This window comes from Hyperolius riggenbachi, chromosome 8, assembly GCF_040937935.1.
Source record: "Hyperolius riggenbachi isolate aHypRig1 chromosome 8, aHypRig1.pri, whole genome shotgun sequence".
Lineage (NCBI taxonomy): Eukaryota > Metazoa > Chordata > Amphibia > Anura > Hyperoliidae > Hyperolius > Hyperolius riggenbachi.
In genome coordinates this window covers 230,709,639-230,736,687 of record NC_090653.1, presented here as the reverse complement: position 1 = coordinate 230,736,687, position 27,049 = coordinate 230,709,639, and the positions used below count along the sequence as shown (strand labels likewise).

Genomic DNA, 27,049 nt, shown 5'->3' with positions numbered 1-27,049 from the left:
TGAAAGATCCCCTTTTCTGAAAATGCCATATATTTTTTTCTTTTTTTTGTTACTGTTGAGCCCAGTTTCAACACTGGCCCATCTCTCCCATTGTTTACAATTAGAAATGATTCCTGGTCATTCCATACCTCTGACCTCAGTGTTGTATGCTGATGTGCTAATCACAATTTACACAGGGAATGTAAAGCTACGTACACACATGCGACAACGATCGTTCGTTGTGAATGACGAACGAACTTTTAATTGACGAAAGAACGACCTAAGTAAAGTTAATTTTTAAGTGTGTAACAATCTGATCGTTAGAACGAACGTTACATCACGTAAAGCAACTATTGCGCTTGCGCATAAAAATGAAAAGTTCCATGGAGAAATAGCTAAATGCGCATGTCAAACCTAGTATGAACTATCGTTTCCAACAATGTACTGCTTTTGCAAACGATCGTCGTTGGAAAAAATCCACCGAGCTAGATCGTTCGTTTTTAACGATCTAGCTCGCCCGACGTTAGACTTAATGGTCGTTGGCTGCTTTTTTTTAAACTATCGTCGTTTGAAACGATCGGGGAACGATCGTTTCAAACGACTATAGTCGCATCTGTGTACCTTAAGCCTTGTTAAGCCTTATGTATGTTAAGCCTTGCAACGTGGTTAATCAAATGCAAAGGTAACATTTGAGAAGCAAAGGTTTCTAGCAGAGATCAGTGCAGTGTGCAGCTAGTAGACCCCTAGGAATACATTTTACTTACATATTTAGAGTGTGTCGATATCTTAACATTGGAATAAAATCTGGCCTGCAGATATATAGCATTTAAAACCTGAACTCAGACTTTCCTCTCTGCTCTAAAAGATAAGCATTTTTTAAGCAAGATCATGCAAATAACCTTTAACCACTTCAGCCTTCAGTCGTTTTCACTTTATGCATCCGAGCAATGTTCACCTCCCATTCATTAGCCTATAACTTTATCACTACTTATCAGAATGAACTGATCTATATCTTGTTTTTTTCCACCACCAATTAGGCTTTCTTTGGGTGGTACATTTTGCTAAGGGCCACTTTACTGTAAATGCATTTTAACAGGAAGAATAAGAGAAAAACTGAAAAATTCATTATTTCTCAGTTTTCAGCCATTATAGTTTTAAAATAATACATGCCTCCATAATTAAAACTCACGTATTGTATTTGCCCATATGTCCCGGTTCTTACACCATTAAAATTTATGTCCCTATAACAATGTATGGCGACAATATTTTATTTGGAAATAAAGGTGCATTTTTTCCATTTTGCATCGATCACTATTTACAAGTTTAAAATAAAAAAAAGTATAGAAATATTTAATCTTTACATTGATATTTAAAAAGTTTAGACCCTTAGGTAAATATTGACTTTTTTTTTTTTAATTATTGTAATGTTTTTTTTTTTTATATTAAACATTTTATTTGGGTATTTTTTGGGGGGGTGGGATGTAAACAGAACTTTTATAATGTAAATGTGTGTTAAGGTTTTTTTTTTTACTTTTAGTTGTAGTTTTACTTTTTGGCCACAAGATGGCGGCCATGAGTTTGTTTACATGACATCACTCTAAGCATAACATACGTTTAGAGGGACGTATGGGGGACGCAACAGCCAGAAAAAGCGGTTCTTCTGAGAGAAGCTGTCGCTTTTTCTGCGGGGGAGAGGAATCCGGGATCGGGCACCATAGCCCGATTCACTGATTCGTGGGCTAACGATCCGCGGCAGGGAGCGCGCGTGCGCGATCGGCTGCGGGAGCTTGCGGACGCGCACATGGCCTCCTGGGCGTAGTTAGTACGTCCAGGAGGCCAAAGTAGTTAAAGAGAACCTGAGGTGGGTTCTAAGAATGCCATCAGCTCACAGGCTGGGTCTGCATATAATGCCCAGCCTCTGTTGCTATACTGCTCCCCCTGCGCTCTGCTGTGCCCCCATAAATCAAACGCCATGCTTGCGCCACACAGCGTGTCTTAGCCGGCTGTTTACCTTTTGCAGTGTCAGTCTTGCTGCTCCTCCATAGCGCCGTTCCCTGCCTGCGTCCCTTCCCTCCAATCGGCTAGCACGGCGCAGGGGGAGCAGTATAGCAACAGAGGCGGGGCATTATATGCCTACCCAGCCTCTGTGTGCTGATGGCATTCTTAGAAACCACCTCGGGTTCTCTTTAAAGAAAAATGTTTCTTTGTTACAGCTTACAGAACTCCTGCAATAAATCTGCAGTGTCTACTTCCTGCATTTATGGAAGCGGACAAAGGGATAATTTCTGTGCTGACACAGCTCAGAGCTGAAATTACACTTGTGATTACTTGAAGATGCGGTGGCTCTTCTCTAAAAACACAAAGTTGCATTTCTCTCTGTTTTCCTTGTGTCCTGTGCAAGAGTTCAGATCCACTTTAAAGCCCTGGTTCACCCTCCCAGAGTTTTCATTGTTAGTAAAGGTTAATAGGGGACTAAAGGTAGATGGCCGTAGTTAAAATTCTAGTGTGTGTACAGTGATCCCCAATATGTCAGCGAGAAATCTGGCATGCTGGATCATCTTGCTTTAATTCGAGGAAACTCAATTTTTCTCTTCCTTGCTCCACCCCTCAGGTTCTGCACTGCCCCATTGTATTCCCTGCTAATGGAAAAGTACAGATTAAGTTAATATCTTGTTCTGGGGATGTTTTTAGCTAGGACTAGCGAACTGCACAGATTGCACAGAACAAGATGCATAAAGACAAACACTGCATGCTTCTGAAGTAAAACCTGTTTTACTGTGCAAGAAATCCGAGAATGGGATAAAGTCTCAAATTTCAGTACAGTGACCTTAAAGAGAACCCGAGGTGGGTTTGAAGAATATTATCTGCATACAGAGGCTGGATCTGCCTATACAGCCCAGCCTCTGTTGCTATCCCAAACCCACTAAGGTCCCCCTGCACTCTGCAATCCCTCATAAATCACAGCCGTGCTGCTGACAAACAGCTTGTCAGAGCTGGCTGTGTTTATCTCTATACTGTCAGTCTGCTGCTCTCCCCGCCTCCTGCAGAACTCCAGTCCCCGCCTGCATCCCTTCCCTCCCCGCTGATTGGAGGGAAGGGACGGGGGCAGGGACCGGAGCTATGCAGGAGGCGGGGGAGCAGCTGAGACTGACACTACAGATGTAAATACAGCCTCACTGCATGGCTGTGATTTATGAGGGATTGCAGAGTGCAGGGGGACCTTAGTGGGGTTTGGGATAGCAACAGAGGCTGGGCTGTATAGGCAGATCCAGCCTCTGTATGCAGATAACATTCTTTAAACACACCTCGGGTTCTCTTTAAAGAGGAGCTGTCAGCCATACTATCTCAGCAAAAAAACACATATATAAGTAGATAAATACTTGCTTTACTTAAATATGTATTGCACTGTCCACATTTTGATTTTAGTGATTTTTCTACAGTAAAAAGACAAAATCCTTCTTAGCATTTCCCATATTAACTGTGGCTATTTTGAAGCCAATCCTGATGTAATTTCCTCCCGTACTCTCCTCTGCCTGATTTGCCTGCCCTTCAATATAGAAAGTGCATTGTCTCAGCATGAGAACTATTGGCCAATCAGAGAGGAACAGAGGTATGGTGAGGGGAAAACAGGAGGGAAAGAGGCTTCAGCCAATCAGGCTGCATTAGTGAAGTCTGAGGGGAAGTAGAGCAGCAAAAAAAGGGCAACCCAGCATGCCCTGCAACTTCTTTTGTGTACCAAATTTTGTGTGTACCAAATAAGTCAGGTAAACTGGTGAATGATCATTTATCAACCAGAAAAGTAATAGTGATTTTAACTTTTGGATTGCCTGGTTAGCATCCCTATTACTAGTTTACCAGATAAAAATAAAGAATTGATTTTATGCCCGACAGTTACACTTGAAAGTGTTAAGTACCGTATATACTCGCAAGCAAGCTGACCCGCATATAAGCCCCCCCCCCCCCCATCTTTTACCTGAAAAACCAGGAAAAAATGATTGACCCTCATATAATTCGGGGGTAGGAAATGCTGGCCGTGTGATTTCCTTCCCCCCCCCCCCCCCCCAGTGTGTTCTAGTATAGTGCCCAGTATAGCTAGTATAGTGCCCCAGTATAGTTAGTATCGTGCCCCTGTATAGCTAGTATCGTGCCCAGTATAGCTAGTATCGTGCCCAGTATAGCTAGTATAGTGCTCAGCATAGCTAGTATAGTGCCCAGTATAGCTAGTATAGTGCCCAGTATAGCTAGTATAGTGCCCCAGTATAGCTAGTATAGTGCCCCAGTATAGCTAGTATAGTGCCCCAGTATTGCTAGTATCGTGCCCCAGTATAGCTAGTATCATGCCCCAGTATAGCTAGTATAGTGCCCAGCATAGCTAGTATAGTGCCCAGTATAGCTATAGCTAGTATAGTGTTTAGCATAGGTAGATTAGTGCCCAGTATAGCGACCCAGTATGTGTAGGTAAACCCCCGCAGCCGCCGCTGCTATTAGCCTACCTGGCGGCTTCCAATACCCTCCTCTCCGTCTCCTGCACGGGGCATGTAAATAATTCATAGCAGCTCGCCCCACGGCGGCTACTGTGTGATGACGGAGGAAGCCTAGAGAGAGCGGCTTCCTTAGCGGCGATGTGTATCGCCGTTACTATGGGAACCGCTCTCCCTACAGCTTCCTTTGTCATCACACAGCAGCTGTGGGGCGAGCTGCTGTGAATTATTTACATGCCCCGTGCAGGAGACGGAGAGGAGAGTATTGGAAGCCGCCGGGTAAGCTAATAGCAACGGCGGGTGGGGAGGGGGATGGGCACTGGGGGAAGCCGACCCCCCCAACTTTTGGCCCACTTTTGGGGGTGTCAAAAATTTGGCTTGCTTGCGAGTATATACGGTATATCACATATACTACAGTTTAAAGGTGCCATAGAGGGTTCAGGTGTGTAATAGCCAATAGATTATAAAGCATCACATAACACTACTACACATTAGTGTTTGAACTTATAGTAAGATTTGATAATATAAGTAATCATGCATGTCACTCACTCTTGCATTAATATCAAGATGATGAATTATTGCAACATGAGAATGAACAAACTTCATCAAATTTACTGAACTGCGCTCTAGACTGATAACGTTTATAGAGAGGCATATTGGCATTCACCACATCAATCCAATCTTGGGAATGTAGGGAACATGCTAAGCTTCTATTTAGATGTCAGGGATTTTCTTGCATGGAAGAATAAAAGTACCTTTTTATACTTGCCACATGGTCACTAGGGGGTTTAAGCCTGTGGTCCTCAAACGGTTAATAATGGGCCATCTGTGGACTTTTGTGACAGGTATACTGACCTATGGATTCCATATTCAGCAATTAGTCTGCCTGTTAGACATACAAGAAACTATTGATTCACATAAATATCTGTTGAACCTGGGCATTGGTGAAATGGTTGTTTCACTGTTCCTATACATAATAGAAATTTAACCACTTCAGCCTTCAGTGTTGTTTCACCTTATGCATCCGAGCAACTTTCACCTCCCATTCATTCGCCAATAACTTTATCACTACTTATCACAATGAAATTATCTCTCTTGTTTTTTCCGCCACCATTTAGGCTTTCTTTGGATGGTACATTTTGCTAAGGATTATTTTATTATAAATCCATATTAACAGGAAGAATAAGGAAAAATGGAAAATATTCATTTTCTCAGCTTTCGGCCATTATAGTTTTTAAAATAATACATGCTACCGTAATTAAAACCCATGTATTATATTTTCCCATTTGTCCCGGTTATTGCACCATTTAAATTATGTCCCTATCACAATGTATGGCGCCAATATTTTATTTGGAAATAAAGGTGCATTTTTTCAGTTTTGCGTCCATCACTTATTGCAAGCCCATAATTTAAAGAATGACAGTAATATACTTTACTATATACATATTAAAAAAGTTCAGTCCCTAAGGTACCTATGTAATTTTTTTTTTATTTAAAAAAATAAAAAAGTGTACCATTCGGGGAGTGTGGGAGGTAAGGGGTCAATTTTAAAAGTAAAAAAAAAGTCATCTGGAAATTTTTATTTCCAAATGTAATTTTACTATTTGGCCACAAGATGCCCTTGCAGCTCACTTCTGCATGCGGATATTTCTCCGCAAAGCGGAAGTGATGCGTGGCAGGGACAGAAAGGGAATTTGTGAAAGACTGAACCGCCTCGTTGACGGTGTCGGTCTTTCATACAGGAACTTAGATCAATGATTGGGAACTGTGTTCCCATTCATTGATCTCCGGGCTAATAGGGCAGCGGGAGCGAGCGCACAGGGCTGGGCAGCAGTGCAGGCTATCTGGACGGATATATCCGTCCAGATAGACTTAAGGCCTCTTTCACAGTGCAATGTTAAAGGGAAGGTTCAGGGTGGCTGTTAAAAAAATAAAAATGCCCATCCACTTACCTGGGGCTTCCTCCAGCCCGTGGCAGCCAGGACGTGCCCTCGGCGCCGCTCCGCAGGCTCCCGGTCCCCTCCGGTGGCCGACCCGACCTGGCCAGGCCGGCTGCCAGGTCGGGCTCTTCTGCGTGTCAAAATGCGCCTCACGGGGGCGCGCTGACGTCATCGGACGTCCTCCGGGCTGTACTGCGCAGGCGCAGAACTACTGCCTGCGCGGTACAGCCCGGAGGACGTCCGATGACGTCAGCGCGCACCCGTGAGGCGCATTTTGAAACGCAGAAGAGCCCGACCTGGCAGCCGGCCTGGCCAGGTCGAGTCGGCCACCGGAGGGGACCGGGAGCCTGCGGAGCGGCGCCGAGGGCACGTCCTGGCTGCCACAGGTTGGAGGAAGCCCCAGGTAAGTGGATGGGCATTTTTATTTTTTTAACAGCCACCCTGAACCCTCCCTTTAAAGTTGCACGTTAAAACAACATTTAACACAGAATAACTCACTGCAATGAAAAATCAATGCCCCGTTCACAGTGCACACGTTGCGTTGGTGACTAACTCTGCACATTAAGTGAAAGTACTGCATGCAGTGCGTTATACACATTATTAGCTGCGTTGGACTGTTTGCACATGCTCCGTAATGACTTGGAAACATACTTTTCATTGCTTGTATGCTCTACTTTATGTGACCGTAACAGGGCATTAAGTTGCGTTGCGACTTTTTTGGGGCATTGCGTTGTAATTTGCGTTGCAACTTCAACGTCACATCAAAACGCAACGTCCTTCTGTGAAAGAGGCCTCAGTGGTTAAAACTTATGGCAAGCCTTTACCCAGTCTCCACACCTAGAGTGTTTTTATATATAGTTGATCATAACGGGCATCACATTACATAAACATTGCATAATAATATTGCTGCGTATGTGGTATTTCTTCAGATTTGTTGAAACGTGACTTAAACTTCAACTTTTTTTTTATTTTATTCCGTTGTGATATACAATACCCTGTGGCTGTTTTTTGGGTTTTTTTTTTGTTTTTTTCCTTACGCTAGAACGTTTATTAAAACTAATGAACACTATTGTAATTGTTATAAATCACCTTTTTCTCCGGCACCAGCAAACTCATCAGCGAGAGTTGCAAACACGACTCATCACAGCAAGCAGGAGATAGACTTTCTCAGTCGGCTTCAAAGTATAAGTTGTTTATTCAGGAAACCGATATACAGATACAGTTCATCATATCCTAGCCAAGCAGATTCTAATGTTGCGTTACAGCTGCGTGATTACCTTCCTGCTGAAGTTAATCAGGTCTTCTTTTGTCTACTCTATGTTACATCTAGACTAACTATGTACAGCATCCATTATACCAGATTACATAAAGAAAGGAAATAATTCGAATTAGGAGTTCCAGTCAGCATATAGAGAGCATGAAAGTAGGAATCAGAGTGCGCTCCGTCGGCCTGTCCGGCCCTTTAATACTGACTAGGAAAGAGTTAAATGTGACCTCATCTTAGCCATCCCCCAGACCCGGCTATTGGCTTCGACCCCTTGTGGTGTCATAATACACACCTACTCGATTAATATTCAATGCTACTTTTCACTTACAAGAATGTGGTATTTTGTAAATATGGCCTATGTTGATTGTTCCCGTAGTCCATTTTGTCTGGGGCAGTGTAGGCCTGTGGCCTTCCTTCAGGAACATGTTCTCAGTATCTGCTTGTATCATCTGCTTCAAGCAGACACTGAGATGCTTCTGCCTGCGTCACGAGAAACTATTTTAAAGGTATATTCTGAGAACAAGCCTTTTACCTAAACCTCAGGCCAAATAACTGAGGCCTACTTACAATCGCCCCTAAAATAGCTTGATCCGCAGATCCCAGCTTCTGAACCCACCTTGTGCCATGAAATTTGTTTGCACCTGACACTTATGTTCTCATTTACCCCTTATTGTTCATGAGAATGTCCTCTCTTCGTTCTCCTAGGACGAAATGGCAGCCTAGGATCATCATCAGCACGGTACTCTTCATTATAAAAGCACCTCCTTGGGAAAGAAAAACATTAGCACTTTGCATTATGCTTTGCTCAGTCAGTTTTTTTTAGTCTCTTTCCGATCTCAGGAATCTCGTTTTTTAATCTCTTTCCAATCTCAGGAATCTCGCTGTTCCCCAAACTCGGATTGGCATCTGGAATCTTTCGCTTATCCGACTGACATCTCTGTCTTTGCTGCCAGCCCTGCAGCTGTCTCGATTCCATATTGCCAAACTCCTGAAATCGAAATACAAACAAATCAATTCTTATTAATGATTTGGGTTTCGCCCTGCGGCTTGTACTCTGTACACTTTAAATTGATCATTATATATACCGTAATTGATCTCGTTGCTTTATGGTTCTCATGAACTCTGTTTACTCTTTTTGGTAGACTGGAGTTAATCTCCTCTCCCCTACCTAAGTACTATCCTAAGTACTTACCTGTTTAAAATTTTGCTCCCGCGGACTTCACCTTCGGAAGCTCTCACCTCATTGCAAACTCTCTCCACATCCCCCCTTCTGTACATACGCAGCCGGCGCATACACAGATTACGGATGCCACACACCTGTTGCTGCTTTGCAGGTGAGCCTGCAATGCTCTTACTCTTTTTCGCATTGACTTACCTAGAACTTCGATTGCAGCCCTCACTGCTCGACGTCCTGTTTAGTGTACCCTCTGACCAATGTTTGCTGTGCTACTACCCCCAGACTACAAAAAAATGGCTGCCTCCCTGTAGGAGCACTTTGCACTTAAACTACACAGGGTGCAGGGCTAAGCATTCCAGCGTCGGGGGGCGTGGCCGGAAGTCCATGGAGTAAGACGTGCAAGACGTGAGCTCCCGCCTGAACCTCCGATAAAAGCTATCCTGACCTAAATTTCCCACTCCAACTCGCACACAACTGGATATTCTCGGCTTAAAATTGCCCCGTGAGCACGGAGGTACCCTTAGCCATGACGAGAAAGGGTTCTGAGGCGGCCGCCAAGCTGGCGAAATTCAGACACGAGGCCCAAGATGGCGACGAGACGTCGGACTCTGAGGTGCCTGCCCCGTCACTTCAGCAAATAATGCAAGGCATCACGTCGTGTCAAGCAGCCCTCTCAGCTATAACCACTAAGATTGAGGAGGTGAGGTCGGATGTCTCCCTCCTCAGAGCTGACATGCAGACACTGCGTACCAGAGTGGCGGAGACGGAGGAAAGAGTCGGACGCCTTGAGGACCAAATGAAGCCTGCGCGGCGCGACATTTCACAGACCCAGACTGAGGTCAAAACTCTCCGAGACCGCCAAGAGGATTTGGAAAATCGCAACAGGCGCTCCAATATTCGGATAGTTGGCTTACCCGAAAAACTAGAGGGCAACTCACCGGAACTGTTTGCGGAAAAGCTGCTTACCAAGGTATTTGGCAGAGAGGCCTTCTCCTCCGTGTTTATAATAGAGCGGGCCCATCGTGTTTCTCCGAAGGTGCCCCCGCCTGGATCACCCCCTCGCACATTCATCATGAAGCTGCTAAACTTCAGGGACCGAGACGCAATCCTTAAAGAAGCCCGTGCCAAGGGTGAAATAAGCTATGAGAACGCCCGTATCTCGTTTTACCCCGACTACTCTATTGATCTACAGAAACAACGTGCTACCTTCATCAATGTCAAGAAGAAACTTCGCGATCGAGGTATGGCCTACGCCATGCTTTATCCCTCCAAGTTACGGGTGGTGGAAAACGACCGTGTTCACTTTTTCAACACTCCAGAAGCCGCTGCGGACTGGCTGGAGAAGCACCCAGCAGCCAACCGATCTCCCGCACGCAGCCAACATTCAACAGATGAGTGAGTACATTACAGTTACACGCTTGTTCCCCCCACCCCTGCTGCACCCACACAGTGGCACGCTTGGTGTCCGGGTCCTTCCCCCAGGCGAACTCCCAGCTTCCTAAAGCACGCCGTTAGGGCCTACAAGTATACCAGCCTCTTTTCACGTATCGAAGCGATGGCGCGTCCACAATATCTCCACACTTGCTTTCTTTGCCATTTATCTCCGGGGCCTTTCCTCACTCCATATAACTGCTACATATGTGCCACGGCAATACGGAACTATCACCTCAAGCCGGATGACTTTATCTATGCAACCAAGCCCGCATCACACAACCGGATTTCTTTTACCTCACCGCCATAAACATTTACGGAATACGCCTGCTTGTCCCGTCTCAGAGACTTACACTACTGAAGCGTCTCTCTACGTTATCTGAGTATACAGATGCTTTCACTATTTTGGCGTTCATGACCTGTTAGCTTCACCTAACAACCACTTAACTCATGCTCTATATTAGATTGACTATCTGCATACGTTTTAGTATGCCCTGTGCACAACTACCCTAGTTAAATCCACTCTGTGCTCCCCTTAAATGGTGCTCTGGATACCGACCATTAGTAGACCCCCTGCAAGTCAGTCGCTTACACCAAGAGGGAACTCCCCCAGGATCCCCCAGGTCATGAACGCAAACTGAAATAGATGCCAAAATACAAATGTTTCAGTTCTTTATTTTCTCACAGGCCGTGTGATGCACATATGTATGTACTATGTCTTATGCATATAGTTAAAGGCTTATAAATTGCCATTTAGATGCATTATGTGAATGTTGGGAAATATGTGATTTGTTAAGGCGGGAGGGCCGGGAAATAGGAGACGGCCCCTTTCTTTGCTGGGGCGCCTCCCTTTTCCCCGCCACCCCCCAACTGTAGGTAAATATACAACTTTTCTTTTCTGTTTTGCAGGTTTTTCTGTACAAGCGCAATCAAGGTGCAGGGTAGGCTTCCGCAAGTTACCCCCCAACAGCATTGGTCAAAGTTTGGCTAGCTGTTGATTGTTGCTTTTGTCAGTTCAGGGTATAAGGGTCTGCCCACGTTTGGGCCGACTAGGGAGGGCTAGGGATAGTTTTAGGGCCGGGGATTTTATTTCAAGTTAAGTTTGGGTTTATAAATGTTCAGAACGCTACAAATAACACAGGGTACGGGCCTTTCTGCAGGCGCAGCAGCGCTTTGGATGAACCACTTTTCAGAAAAGTTACTAAACATAACCAGTGCAATTGCACGCTATATTCAGATACTCACCTCGCCTATAAATGCAGTCACTTAAGCTGAAATTTATAAGCTGGAACGTAAGGGGTATGAACGACCCCATGAAGAGGCATATGATCTTTAACTACCTCAATAGACACAGGCCGGATGTGGTGGCGCTCCAGGAAACCCACATCTCCGGAGGCAAAATACTGGCATTAAACCGGGGGTGGGTCGGATGGTCCTATCATTCCACCTTTTCTCAATACTCACGAGGTGTTTCTGTTCTGATAAAAAAATCACTACAGTTTCAGCCGCTGCACGTTAGGTGTGACCAATTCGGCAGATTCGTTTTTATTCATTGCAAGATAAACGGAACCGAGCTGCTCATATTCAACGTATACATCCCCCCTCCATATTGTGCCACAGTGCTCCAAGAAGGTGTAAAATTCACATCACAGCATCAGTGCGCTCAGGCACTGTGGATGGGGGACTTTAATACAGTGGGTAATCCCTACCTTGACAGAATTCCCCCTCGGGTAGACAAACCCACCTCCTTTGCAAACTTAATAGCAGAAATGGGACTAGTTGATGTTTGGCGTAACTTTAATGCGCAAGATAAACTCTATACGTGCTACTCTGCTACTTTTAAGACCTCCTCAAGGCTAGACTACTTTCTAGCATCCCACATGTCCCTGAGATGTGTGGTGGAAGTTGGAGCGTTGCCGCGTCTAGTGTCTGATCACTCCCCAATAACCCTCTCTTTAGACTGGGGTTCAAAACCACCCTTTCAATTCTGGAAGCTGAACCCCTTCTGGCTAGAACTAATAAATACACATGACCTAATAACTGCACACTTGGACAGCTTCATATTTGACCACAGGGACGAGGAGGATGTACTTTTGGTATGGGAAACATTCAAAGCTTATACCAGGGGTGAAATGATACAGGCCGTAAGTACCTGTAAGACTGATTCAAAACAGCGTGAGGCAGACCTTATTACCAAAATTGACCTAGCTAAGGCTCATTATATACTTAACCCCTCTCCAGAAACTTTAGCTACATGGCAGACGTTGGAGCGCCAACACAAACAAATTATAGAAGAAATCACTAAAAGCAAGCTCTTTTTCAATAAACAAGCTCATTTTGAACAAGGCGAAAGAGCAGGCACGCTACTAGCTAGAATCTCAAAGGTTTATACCTCGCCCCCTGTAATCACCCACATCAGTGACACAACTGGTTCGCCAGTCTTTGGGTGTGCTGAAATCAATGCAACCTTCTATAAATACTATAAGTCACTCTACGCTAGTAAAACTCTGGCTTCACAAACGGACTCCGAGATCTTCCTGTCTGAGATAGCGCTCCCTAGGCTAACTCCAGATCAGGCCATGGCATTAGATGCCCCTATCACCCAGGACGAACTATCCACCGCAATAGCAAGCTTCCCCAATAAAAAGGCTCCGGGCTTGGATGGCCTTCCTATTGAAGTCTATAAAAAATACTCTGACTCTATCATACCGCTGCTGTTACAAACCTATGAAGCAGCTTTCAAGACAGGCCAACTCCCCCCCTCCATGACGGAGGCCCTCATTATCGTTCTACCCAAACCTGGCAAGGACCCCCTCATATGCGATTCGTACCGCCCAATTTCCCTCCTTACAACAGACATTAAAATCCTAGCAAAGGTACTAGCCATTAGATTAAACTCAGTAATCTTAACACTAATTCATCCTGACCAAACCGGCTTTATGCCTGGGAAAAACACAGCAATAAACATTCGGCGTTTAATGACTAACTTGCAAGCCAACCACTCCAACTTAGGCAGTAGGGCTGTTGCCTCTCTAGACATGGCCAAAGCATTTGATACGGTTGAATGGCCCTACCTCCAGGCAGTCCTTGCCAGGTTTGGCTTTGGGGAGGTGTTCAGCAAATGGGTTAAACTGCTATATCAGGCCCCTAAGGCAAGGGTGGGCACGAACGGGTGGATCTCGGAGTCCTTTTCACTAGGCCGTGGAACAAGGCAGGGGTGCCCCTTATCCCCTCTCCTTTACGCTTTAGCTGTAGAACCCTTGGCCTGTCGCATTAGAGCCAATCCCATGATTCACGGATTTTGTACAGAACACTCAGAAGAAAAGGTCAGCCTATATGCTGATGACACGATTTTATTCTTAGGGGACCCGGGCCCCTCTCTTGTGGCTGCGTTGGACACAATAGAGGAATCTGGTTACTACTCTGGCCTAAGATTGAACAAATCCAAATCGGTCCTGATGTACCTAGATGTCCCTCCTATGCCTCTATCCCGATCGTCCACTCCACTACAAATAGTGCAATCCTTCAAATACCTTGGGGTGCTAATCCACTCGAACCCCAAACAATATATGACATCGGAAGTACTCCCCCTTATTAACTTTGTACAGACAAAATGCAAGGCTTGGTCCAAACTATACCTATCGGTAGTGGGCAGAATAAACCTGGTCAAAATGGTACTGCTTCCCAAGCTCCTGTACGTCCTCCACCACTCCCCTATATACATACCGCTATCAATCTTCAAGAAATTTAGAGGCACTATTCTATCCTTTGTGTGGAACAATAAGAGACCCCGTGTTAAATACTCTCTCTTGATAAACCCAAATGGCCTGGGAGGTTTAGCCCTTCCATCTATCCAGCATTATTACTTTGCTGCCCAGATTCAACATATAGCTACCTGGTTTTCCACCAATGACACGTATAACCCTGAAGCTCTTGGATACAGCAATGACCCTGTAAAAGAGAGTGTCGCCTTGGACATTCTACGTGAATATATACCTCCAAATAAATCACACAATACAATTCTAACACAAGCCTGCACTGTCTGGAGGAGAGTGGGCGGACTTCACTCCTCTACTAAGTATGACCCCCATACCCCGCTCTGGCGCAACCCACAACTCCCTGAGTTCAAATCCATCCCTGACCCAGCATTCTGGGAAAGGGCTGGAATTAGGTTTCTGGGTCACATAATGAATGGACAGAACCTTGCCTCATTCAACACCCTGCTAGAACGCTACCCCACTATTACAGCTCACCATTTTAGATACCTGCAATTGAAACACGCCTTCCAGGCACAATTTAAAAAGTTATCCATATGCATAGAGCCCCACAGTATACTGCATTTAATTGAAAACGGTCCCACCAAACACCAAATAGGAGACATTTACAAAGAACTAATAGAAAGAGGTGCGTGCGATCGCACTCTTGTGTCTAAAGAGCGGTGGCTTAGTGAGGGACTGGTTTTGGAGGATGACGATTGGGATGAGGCCTTGGAGGCAGTTAAAAGAGTCTCGGTGTGCATTAGAGACCGGGCCACCCAGTTATATATTCTACATCAGGCTTATCTTACCCCGTCTCGTGTGGTTAGATACGATGCAAAAGCCAGCAGGTTGTGTCCTAAATGTGGGTTTGATGCCCCCTCTTTTTTTCACTTAATTTGGAGCTGCCCTCAAATAACCATTTTTTGGAAGCAAGTAATAAAATTCTTACATGATAAGATGGGCTCCCCAATAACCCTTGACCCAATTTTGTGTGTGTTGGGGGTCATCCAAGATGAGGGCCTACAGCCCTGCACTAAGACATTTATTCGTGAGGTCCTATTCGCGGCGCGACAGGAGATAGCCCTACGTTGGCTGTCTCCTGTGGTGCCGCCGCTCCCCAGCTGGATTAAACGCTTGGATGATGGACTGGCCTATAAAAAACTGGTCTATACACACAGGAGCCGTACACCCCAATTCCACCTAATCTGGGACCAATGGAAAAACCGTAAATAAACCCTACCTATCTAACTTAATATGCCTAAGAGAACACTCCTTGCTAGAGGCGTGACATTCTATATCCTAAATTGTGTTTATACAGTGGAGGAAATAATTATTTGACCCCTCACTGATTTTGTAAGTTTGTCCAATGACAAAGAAATGAAAAGTCTCAGAACAGTATCATTTCAATGGTAGGTTTATTTTAACAGTGGCAGATAGCACATCAAAAGGAAAATCCAAAAAATAACCTTAAATAAAAGATATCAACTGATTTGCATTTCATTGAGTGAAATAAGTTTTTGAACCCTCTAACAATAAAAGACTTAATACTTAGTGGAAAAACCCTTGTTTGCAAGCACAGAGGTCAAACGTTTCTTGTAATTGATGACCACGTTTGCACACATTTTAGGAGGAATGTTGGTCCACTTCTCTTTGCAGATCATCTCTAAATCCCTAATGTTTCGAGGCTGTCTCTGTGCAACTCTGAGCTTGAGCTCCCTCCATAGGTTTTCTATTGGATTAAGGTCTGGAGACTGACTAGGCCACTCCATGACCTTAATGTGCTTCTTCTTGAGCCACTCCTTTGTTGCCTTTGCTGTATGTTTTGGGTCATTGTCGTGCTGGAACACCCATCCACGACCCATTTTCAGTTTCCTGGCAGAGGGAAGGAGGTTGTCGTTCAGGATTTCACGATACATGGCTCCGTCCATTTTCCTGTTAATGCGATTAAGTTGTCCTGTGCCCTTAGCAGAAAAACACCCCCAAAGCAAAATGTTTCCACCTCCATGCTTGACGGTGGGGACGGTGTTTTGGGGGTCATAGGCAGCATTTTTCTTCCTCCAAACACAGCGAGTTGAGTTAATGCCAAAGAGCTCTATTTTGGTCTCATCAGACCACAGCACCTTCTCCCAGTCACTCACAGAATCATTCAGGTGTTCATTGGCAAACTTCAGACAGGCCTGCACATGTGCCTTCTTGAGCAGGGGGACCTTGCGAGCCCTGCAGGATTTTAATCCATTGCGGTGTAATGTGTTTCCAATGGTTTTCTTGGTGACTGTGGTCCCTGCTAATTTGAGGTCATTCACTAACTCCTCCCGTGTAGTTCTAGGATGCTTTTTCACCTTTCTCAGAACCATTAACACCCCACGAGGTGAGATCTTGCGTGGAGCCCCAGAGCGAGGTCGATTGATGGTCATTTTGTGCTCCTTCCATTTTCGAACAATCGCACCAACAGTTGTCACCTTCTCTCCCAGCTTCTTGCTAATGGTTTTGTAGCCCATTCCAGCCTTGTGCAGGTCTACAATTTTGTCTCTGACATCCTTGGACAGCTCTTTGGTCTTTCCCATGTTGGAGAGTTTGGAGTCTGCTTGATTGATTGATTCTGTGGACAGGTGTCTTTTATACAGGTGACTAGTTAAGACAGGTGTCCTTAATGAGGGTGACTAATTGAGTAGAAGTGTCTAACCACTCTGTGGGAGCCAGAACTCTTAATGGTTGGTAGGGGTTCAAAAACTTATTTCACTCAATGAAATGCAAATCAGTTGCTATATTTTATTTAAGGTTATTTTTTCGATTTTCCTTTTGATGTGCTATCTGCCACTGTTAAAATAAACCTACCATTGAAATGATACTGTTCTGAGACTTTTCATTTCTTTGTCATTGGACAAACTTACAAAATCAGTGAGGGGTCAAATAATTATTTCCTCCACTGTATACCAGTACCTGTAATCTATGTGTCACGCTAAGCTGCATTTAGTTGTCCTAATGGGTTATTTCCCCCTTACTGTTCCTTGATGTCCTTTAAAACGCACCAGACCAGCCTACTTCCGCCCACTATAATAGATTCTATAGTTATAATTTGCAAATATTTCATGGTTTGACACCTTTTTTTTGAATTTACAGCAATTGGGTGTTCACAATGCGTTGTGTATCTCTGAATTATGCATTGAGATGTGTATATAATGTATCCCTTGTGTTCTGTGGATGCAGTTTTTGCCTGTACATGTACTATATGCAAAATAAACTTCTTTTTGGTTAAAAAAAAAAGCATTCCAGCGTCATATGCCTGTATGCAGATCCCTGAATGCCCACTTGGTAGGTAGTCATATGGCAAACCTGTACTGATACACTGTCATTCTGTAAATGGCAATTCCTTCATCTTTATAATTGCCCCATGAACTGCTGCCAGTTCTTGTTCTTTGTGCTACACTTGGTAGGAGCTGGAAAAAAAAAATATCTGACCAATCAGTGGACGAGAAAAACGCACAAACAGCCCCAGCCCAGCATTGACCTCTTCGTCAAGCTCTGGCCTTGTCCACGACAAAAAACGGAAAAAATCGTTACCGCTCTGCAGCCGCGGCGACAGATACCTGGATTGGTCAACTTCCCTTTTTTTCCCCAACTCTGGCACCCCCTGATGCACTGTCCCCCCTTATACTCTATTGGGAACTCATGCTGCGCCACCCATTAAGGTGCCTTACTTTAAGGAATAATCCCCTAAGCAACCCAGTACAGATACTTCCCTGATCTGCGCTGCGCTTGCAAATCGCTCCCTGGGAAATATCTGACTTCTACATGTCTCCATGCCCCTAGCTGGGAAACACTTCCTATCCGTGACCATGCTAGTCTCACAGCAACTGCTTGGTGCACATATTCTGGCATTCCTTTTCCTGGACCCAGGCTCTGGGGAAATACTCCGGGATCCGAGATACTCAGTAGAATGTCTCATTATCTTCTACCATCCCTTCCTCTCAGCTGCTCTGCCCGTGGCCATGAGCACAGCCTGACGTGATGTGGATCCCCCAGCCCCTCCTCCCTCCCTGCCATGACGTGTGGGGGCCATGACTCGTGGGGGTGGGAGCGTGTGGGGGCCATGACTCGTGGGGGTGGGCCCTCCCCAATGCCGCCATTTTGAGTCCTGGACTGCCAGCTAAGATGGCTGCTATGCAATCTCCCATAGCAACCTCTTAATCCTATACACATTAGGAAAAAAAATCAAACAGAACAAACATTTTATGCCTAATTACATATAGCATAATTACACACTGCAGAAAATCAGCATTCCGCTACATACACTCTCGGATGCATGCAAAAACCTTAGAAAAACCCCGTCCCAGCTGTGATCCTAGCTGCTTCATACATTAGAATCCCCAGTGACGTGCGATTCTCCATAAAACCAGCCACCCGCTTATTTCAGACATAACTCATAACTACTAGAGCGTGCTGTATAACTCTAAACTCTGCTGTCCACTGACAACTAACTAGCCTCACAGCCCAGAAACATAACAAAAAACACACAAACAATTAATACAGCCGGCACTAACTGTTCAGTAATCTTTACGCTGCTTATCTAGCTTCTCTCTCCATCTTTCTGACCCAGTCCTCACTCTCTCTCACTCCCCCATCCACTACTTGTAACCTGCATCCCCCCCCCCTTATCTCTGCTGCGGGGGACAGTTCACATACATCTGGCAAAACTCCCAGACTCCCAGACCTTCTCTGTGAAGTGAGAGAGAGAGAGAGAAAGACAAAAAAAAAAAACCCAATCAACATCTGACCAGCGAAAGAAAACATGCCTGTGACAAATGTGGACATAACCACTATGTAAGCCGTAACATGCAACACAGGAACCCACACATTAAAGCACCTAAACTCTGAAGACAGCACTATGTACGCTTTACACCGGAGCTATAACCCCCCCCCCCTTCCCACCACTCACGGGAGGGGGAAGAAGTACGCAGCCTCCAACCTAACATACCAGCTGCACATAACACAGAATGCATTATCACCTTGTACAACTCCAAATACAATAAAGACAATGCAATATAACAACGTAAACCATACGTGCCTGGTCCGCGGACTTCTATTCGCTTGCCAATTCGATTAGCTTTAGCAACTTCCCCACTAAACTTCTGATACGACACACCTGGAGCTCCTGAGTCTCACTTTACTCAGTGGATCTTCTCCCGTGGCAGTTGCTAGCCGGCCTCGGAGCGCTCCCACAACTCACGATCCTGTTTAGGCTTTTAACTGCATGTGCACCTGCAGCTTAATTTTAACGTCCAAGAGTTTCGCTGCTGATTTCCTCGAACTGCAGCCCGTGTGCTGGCTCACGCACACCACTTATCAGCTTGATAAGCTTCCCAGTCCGCGTCTACTCCGCTCGTTTCGCTGTGGAATGTCTTGAAAACTTCGGCCCCTGGCCCTTGTCTGCCTGTTTCGCTAGACAGTGAAGGGTTTATCGGCACCACTGTTATAAATCACCTTTTTCTCCGGCACCAGCAAACTCATCAGCGAGAGTTGCAAACACGATTCATCACAGCAAGCAGGAGATAGACTTTCTCAGTCATCTTCAAAGTATAAGTTGTTTATTCAGGAAACCGATATACAGATAAAGTTCATCATATCCTAGCCAAGCAGATTCTAATGTTGCGTTACAGCTGCGTGATTACCTTCCTGCTGAAGTTAATCAGGTCTTCTTGTGTCTATTCTATGTTACATCTAGACTAACTATATACAGCATCCATTATACCAGATTACATAAAGAAAGGAAATAATTAGAATTAGGAGTTCCAGTCAGCATATAGAGAGCATGAAAGTAGGAATCATGAGAAACTCTATTTTAAAGGTATATTCTGCGAACAAGCCTTTTACCTAAACCTCAGGCCAAATAACTGAGGCCTACTTAAATTATAACAGTAATTTTTCTACAATTGCTGGAAGTAATAACTGAGGCCTACTTAAATTATAACAGTAATTTTTCTACAATTGATGGAAGTACAGAGCCTGTTAGAAAAGTAGAATGCTGTGGACCGTGAAGACAGAAAAAAATAGTGCACACCTTTCTCTAACATACTCCCAAACATTGCATTCTGCCATCAAATAGCCATGTAGAAATAAGCTCGGTGTATTGGGCATGTCTCAATTGCAATTACAACTTTCTGTTATTTGGTGAACTTGTTTTACCTGAATTTGTTCGCGGCTGGAAGATTGCTTTTAGTACAGAGCTCACAGTGTAATCCTTATCATAATCTAATAATAATTTTGGAGGGAAACCAGTTAACTTTCTAGTATGTATTTAGACTGTTGGAGGAAACCCAGGCAAACAAGTCCTGGATGACTTCCAAACCTGGGACTTCAGGCCTGCAAGGAAAGGATGCTAGCTCAATAATTGTTGCCTGAAGCTATCATTTCTGATTATTTTGGGCATGCTTTTCCTGTGCAAACATACTTCTGCTGAGCAATTTGTTCTGCTCTATGGAGTGGGGAAAGTGTAGGATGATCGGGAGCAAGCTGCACACAGCAGAAAGTAACTAGGGGTTGGTGTGTTTTTTTTTTTTTTTAGCATGCCTGATCACTAACGGGCAGTCAAGTGGCACCTGTAAACACTTGAAAGGTGTCCGAAACAATCAGACAATTGTTTTAGGAGACTTTAGTTGCAAGTGTGTATGGCCGTTAACAGCTGTGCCACCTCTGCAATTCAGCTTCTCTCTTCTACTGCTGGAGAAACTGAGAACTAGGCCAGATGAGATTGTGTTTCTTGGATGGGTGGGGTAATGGTTGGGTAGGATTTCCCATCTGCTTTTTCATCAGCACCAGTGACACTTGCAAAACACTTTCCCTCCTAGTATTAACATGAGATCTTTGCTTTCACTTTGAGTGCAGCAGTGGAAGGCAACTTCGTCTATGTAAAAGCAGTTTTAGTTACCTTTGTGTAGTCCTCACCGTGCATGTTTGTGGTTATCTGTGTAAGAAAAGAGCTGTTAAAACTGTGATGGAATCAAATTTTGACCGGGTATTCCAGGTCTGTCCTTCAACCTGTTATATTCATAAGATCCTAATAAATAAATGGACTGCTACTTTGATGTGTACTGTGTCTTCTACAGTATTACTTTGATATGCCTGTCTTGACTCCTTCTGTAGAGCAGTCATTGGGCCTAATTCACTAATCAGTGGTAAAATTGCAGCGTGGAGAAGCACATGACAATATTACAGGTACTACCGGCAGCGTATTGCGAGTTATTGTGACCTGCAGTACTCTAGTACTGCGAGCGTTGCTTTGGTAATGCATGTTCCTGTACCACTGCTCATATTACTAGAGTACTGCTGGTCGTGCTAATTGTGTATATCGCCCCACGCTGCTGGCGGTAGTAATGGTAATGTTACTTTGCTAAGATGTAGGACTCTGTTTATTAATCCAGCAGAGATGGATAGGGCCTGTTAATCTGCACTGCTGTGGTTGAGGTTTATACAACGTTTTATAACTACATTTTTCCACTCTTGCCCATAAATATTTTGACTTTGTATAGATGCATATTAAAACCCTCATGTATGTTTCACAGTCCTCCTTTCTTGCTTTGCAGGTATTTCAGAGTTTGGAGGACCATCATCTAGAAGTGGTTTCCTTCTTTCGGGAGAATGGATTCCACGGCCTCATTGCCCATGACTCTGAATACGCTCTGTGTAACATCCCATCTTACTACAGCTCTCACGCTCTCAAGCTTAGCTGGAATGGAAAGAATCTCACCACCAACCAATTCTTAATGCAGGAGGTTGCCAAGCAACTTGGCCTGAAAATGAGCAACTTCCCCATCTTTGCTGCACTGTTGGGTAAGATAACCATGAATGGGCAAAAGAGCAATGGTGAGGTTGAAGAACTCTGCAAAGCGTTGTTTATGTCTGATTTTTTTTTTTGTGAAGGTTCTCAATTATTCAGGTCCTGGGATATCCAAAAATAAGTATCGTAGCTTCAGTTAGATATTTTTTGTCTAGTTTCATCACTGTTACAGCAATTTTTGTGTTATAATGGGGTAAAGGAAATGCCCGGACAGTTGTATGCATTGTCGGTAGTTCATGTATTCCAGCTGTTATTATAATTATCTGTTATACTGTTACATGTACACAAAATAGCTTTGTAAATTGATGATAGTCTTGAAAGCAGTATGGATGTACTCTTCTTTGAAAGCGCTTGTGGAGCGTACCTATGAATCTGCCGCCAGTAGACTTGGGCGCAGGATACAGCCGATATATAGCTTATCCTGCACAAGTCCCATCAGTGTTGATTACTATTCACCCTCCAGGTCGACGCAGATGGTGAGGAATTATGTCATTCGGCTTCCAGCTATTGCTAGCGGCCGAATTACAATTTTTTTTTAAAAGCAACTTCAGCTCAGTCTTCTGACAGCACCGAAGTTATTCAATGTGCGCTGCTGTAGCCGTAATTCCTATTACAGGCTATGGTGTCGCAGACTGCGCCCAAGTCTCCTGTGCTGGTTTAACTGCACTCGCTTGTGGACTTCCAAACGGGACGGACAGAGGACCGGGGAGACTCTGGTAAGCAGAGACTTCCCTCACCTTTGGTAATTATCTCATTTTGAAGTGAGTTTCCTCGCTTCATTTTGACTTTAAAGGGAACCTCAAGTGAGAGGTGTATGGAGGCAGCCATATTTATTTATTTTTAAAAAATACCAGTTGCCTGGCAGTCCTGCTCATCTCTGTGGCTGCAGTAGTGTCCGAATCACCCACCTTAAACAAGCATGGGGCTAATTCAGTCAGACTTCAGTCAGAGCACCTGATCTGCATGCTTGTTCAGGGTCTATGGCTAAAAGTATAAGGCTGCACTTCAAACCCTCCGGTGCGATTCTTCTGCCACAGCACCGGTCCCAAAAGGTCACACCACTGAGATATGACCATACAGTGACTATAGTTCCAAAGAAATATGGACCGCAGGAAGTGTAAAAAGGTCCTAGGGGGCAGAGGATCAGCAGGACTGCCAGGCAATCTGCATTGTTTAAAATGAAATAAATATGGGGGCCGCCATATCCCTCACTTCAGGTTCCCTTTAATGTGTGTTTCTCTGCCACACAGTAGTTTACAACATATAGTTAGTTATGAGTTTCCCTACAGTAAAACTACAGAAAAATTGTCCTGTGGAGCTCTGCATTCTTTTAAGGGCCTGTTTCCACTACCATTGGATGCAGAAAAACTGACTCCAATGAATGTCTGTCTATGGGCCTGTTTCCACTAAACGCAATTTTTCTGATGCAGATTTTCCCATAGACATTCATTGGAGTCAGTTTTTCTGCATCCTATCTGCGTGTAGTGGAAACAGGCCCTTACCCTTACAGAGAGAGAGAGAATACAGTAACGAAGGCTAGTTGCAAGTAAGATTGGGGCTGTACACACATCCCATGTTCTGTGTTATTTTATTTTTTTAGGGTCCCTTTATAATTCATGTATGTCATGTCTGTCACTGGAGTGAAATATGTAATATTCTTTCTTTAGGTAACCATATTCTTCCTGATGAAGATTTAGCTGCATTTCACTGGAGCTTGCTGGGACCAGACCATCCTCTTGCCTCTTTGAAGGTGATTGTGTTGTTTTTTTGTTGATGTTTTTTTTCAGTTATCTTTCCACTATTAGGCTAGATTTCCACTTGTGCGATTTTTCTGCAAATTTTCACAATGAAAATTTGCATTTGTATAAAAACCAGTGATTGTGAATGGCTAGTTTCCATTCCGTGCAAATTTTGCCATGAAATTGTGTGCGTGAAAAAAAGCTGACAGCCTATTCTATATTTTCACATGCCGTAAGCTTTTTTTTTTTTCTTTGTATATAATGCGAAACATTGCATCCAAATACACATTTTCGCATCCAAATTCTTGCCAGAAAAGGGAACTTGTAATGTTGTTACTAAGCAGAAGATCAGAAGATAGAAAATAGGGCCATTACATACTATGCATTTTTTTATTTTCAGAAAATTTGCATTGATGTAAAAACACAATGCTACAGTGGAAACGACACCTAATTAAAGGGGAGCTGTATTTATTTGGAATTCACTAGATTTTAAAAAAACCTTTTTCTCTTCTCGTTTACTGGTGAACACAGTTGACATCTCTGGTATATTTTTGCACATATACAGTTGTGCACATAAAAGCTTGACTTAACCCAAGATTCTAATAGCAATCAGGATAATAACTGGTTATAAAGATTTTAAAAAGCAAAGTAGTTGACAATACCTGTTTCATAATCCTAATGTGCTCCGAACTACAATATGGCTTGCTTCCTACCCTCTAGATTCATGTGGTGTGCTGGTCAAAAGTTCCTATGTAACAATAAACGTAGCAAGAAAAATTGATGCCAAACTACATTTCCTAGCTTCCCTGTATAATAATAGAAACCACATCTCTAATTGAGGAGGCGGGGCATGTAATAACATCAGGAAAGATCCTCAGTTGACTTAGTGAAAACTAGCCATGCTGGAGAGGTCTTAAGCTCCGTCTACACGGAGCGATGTTCCTTATCAATCGAGCCGCTGATGCGGCTCGATTGATAAGATCCGTCAGATCCGATCTTGCCGCCGCCTATTCCCTGCTCGTTCACCACGAGGGGACAAAATCAGGGAATTGAGCAGAAGATAAGCGGCGCAGGGACGAGGGCGGATCGAATCCGACACGCGGGGATGCGGCGGGTACGCGCGGGGATGCGGAAGAGGCGATCCGGGGGCTAATCGAGCCGCCGGATCGCCTCGTGTTGACGGGGCTTTAAAGAGGAGCTCTGTCAGCCATACTATCTCTTGTTTAATGAGGTTAAGAAGGGGAACAATGTGTTCAGCCGAGACAATGTGGCATTCTGGATCTTATGCTGGGCATACACTGGGTCGAGGCAGGCTTATCAATCGAGCCACTGATGGCTCGATTGATAATATCCAACAGGTCCGATGACCCGCCGGATAGATTTCCCGCTCGATCCCCGCGGGCGGGGAATCGAGCGGAAGATAAGCAAGCGCCCGCGGGGACGAGCGAGAATCGTTCCGGACGGCGGCGGGGGTCGATTCAGCGGCTAATCGAGCCGCCGGGTTGACCCGTGTATTCCCAGCATTACACACTAGACTAGCGTGTCAACGCGCCTTAAAGGACACCTGAATTGAGAAGTATATGGATCCTGACATTTATTTCCTTTTAAACCGTACCAGTTGCCTGGGTAGCCTGCTGATCTTTTTGGTGGCAGTAGTGTCTGAATCACACACCTGAAACAAGCATGTGGCTGATCCAGTCATAATCGCCTGATACGGATGCTTGTTCAGGGTCTATGGCTAAAGGTGGCTATACATCTATCAATTTTGGGGCCTGATTGACCATCTGATTCGATAATCGAGGATTCAACCGAATTCAGGGCAAAATTAGGTGAAAGTATGAAATCTTGAGCCTACGTTTTCGATCAGGTGCCCATTGGTAATGGCGCGTGATATCATGACAATTGCGACAGAACCCCCGGCCGCTGCCCCCCCAAATGTTAATGTGGCAGCTGGACACTAGCTGTAGCTGGAACAGGTGAGATTTCAATGCGTAGGTGGGGGGAGAAGCGGCGGAGACGGCGTCATAAGGCTGTTTTCTGATAGATTTTATGCTGTAATTGATTAGGAATCTGCCTGCACCGTATGGGCGGCAGCCATCAAATCTCTCTCCAATCAGAGCAAGATTTGTCAATTGGTTGATCTGCCCATAGGCACAGTGCACACAAAAAACCTCTAGCAGATCTGCAAAACGCTGGAGGTTTTTGAAGCAGATTTCAGAGCAATTCTAGGCATGTTTTCTAAACATGCCTAGCGTTTTTTGGAGCGTTTTTGGGTAGCAGATTTCATATATTGTTACAGTAAAGCTGTTACTGAACAGCTTCTGTAACAAAAACGCCTGGAAAACTGCTCTGATCTACAGTTTTTCAGAGCGGTTGATTATTTCCAACATGTCTGATCTGATTTCTGATCGATTTTCCTATGATTTCTATGTAAAAAAAATCGATCGGAAATCAGATTGGACATGTTGGTAATAATCAATCTGGCAGGAAATCTGTCAGAAAATCTCATTGTGTGTACCTAGCATAATGCTGGTAATAAACGATGAGATTTTTCAGTCGATTTACTGTCCGATCTTATTTCCGATTGATTTTACGATCGATTTTTCTCATCAATTTCCATTCACTTCTATGAGAAATCGATCATAAAATTGATCAAATATAAGATCGGACATGTCGGAAATTATCTATCGATCCATCTATCTGCCGAAAAAAACGTATGGTGTATTCCCAGCATCCGAAACAAAGGCTTGGCAGGACAGCTATGCAATCCTCATTGTTCAAAAGGAAATAAATATGCCAGCCTCCATATCCCCCTCTCAGTTCAGGCGTACTTTAAGTTGTATGGGAGAGCTGGCAGGCACTCGGGTAATGCTGTAGTGAACACCCAGTAAAACTGTGCTCAAGACAAGTGCAAGATATGCATACAAATCCAAAGAACAAGAAAAGGTCTGGCACTATAGTTTAACATAGCATGGTGACACAAAGTGGCAAAGTACCAAAAAATTGTGTTGCATGTAAGTGACAGGCTTGACAGACATCAAGGAAATGTGTCATCACAAGAAGTGTCAAATGGCTATACCTGGGTGTCGGTGGGAGGCAGCGGATGTGGGCGCCAATAGGTGCACGGCCTAACAACCGTTTCGCAAGGCAAACTCCAAGCTTCTTCCGAGGTGTGCACTTCCAAGGTGTGCACTGGAAGAAGCTTGGCGTTTGACTTGCGAAACGGTCGTTAGGCCGTGCACCTATTGGCGCCCACATCCGCTACCTCCCACCGACACCCAGGTATAGCCATTTGACACTTCTTGTGATGACACTGACACGTTTCCTTGATGTCTGTCAAGCCTGTCACTTACATGCAATGCAATTTTTTTGTACTTTGCCACTTTGTGTCACCATGCTTTATTAAACTATAGTGCCAGACCTTTCTTTGTTCTTTGGATTTT

At 44.4% G+C, this 27,049-nt stretch overlaps 1 protein-coding gene across 2 annotated transcripts in view; it reads left to right on the top strand.

The window, feature by feature from the left end:
* Positions 1-27,049, top strand: part of FAM120C (family with sequence similarity 120 member C) — a 97,053-nt gene that overhangs the window by 30,275 nt on the left and 39,729 nt on the right. For both annotated transcript variants that reach the window (XM_068248301.1, XM_068248300.1), the window contains exons 2-3: positions 21,614-21,860; positions 23,535-23,617. In XM_068248301.1, coding sequence (XP_068104402.1) covers positions 21,614-21,860; positions 23,535-23,617 — 330 coding nt within the window. The remainder of the gene's footprint in view (positions 1-21,613; positions 21,861-23,534; positions 23,618-27,049) is intronic.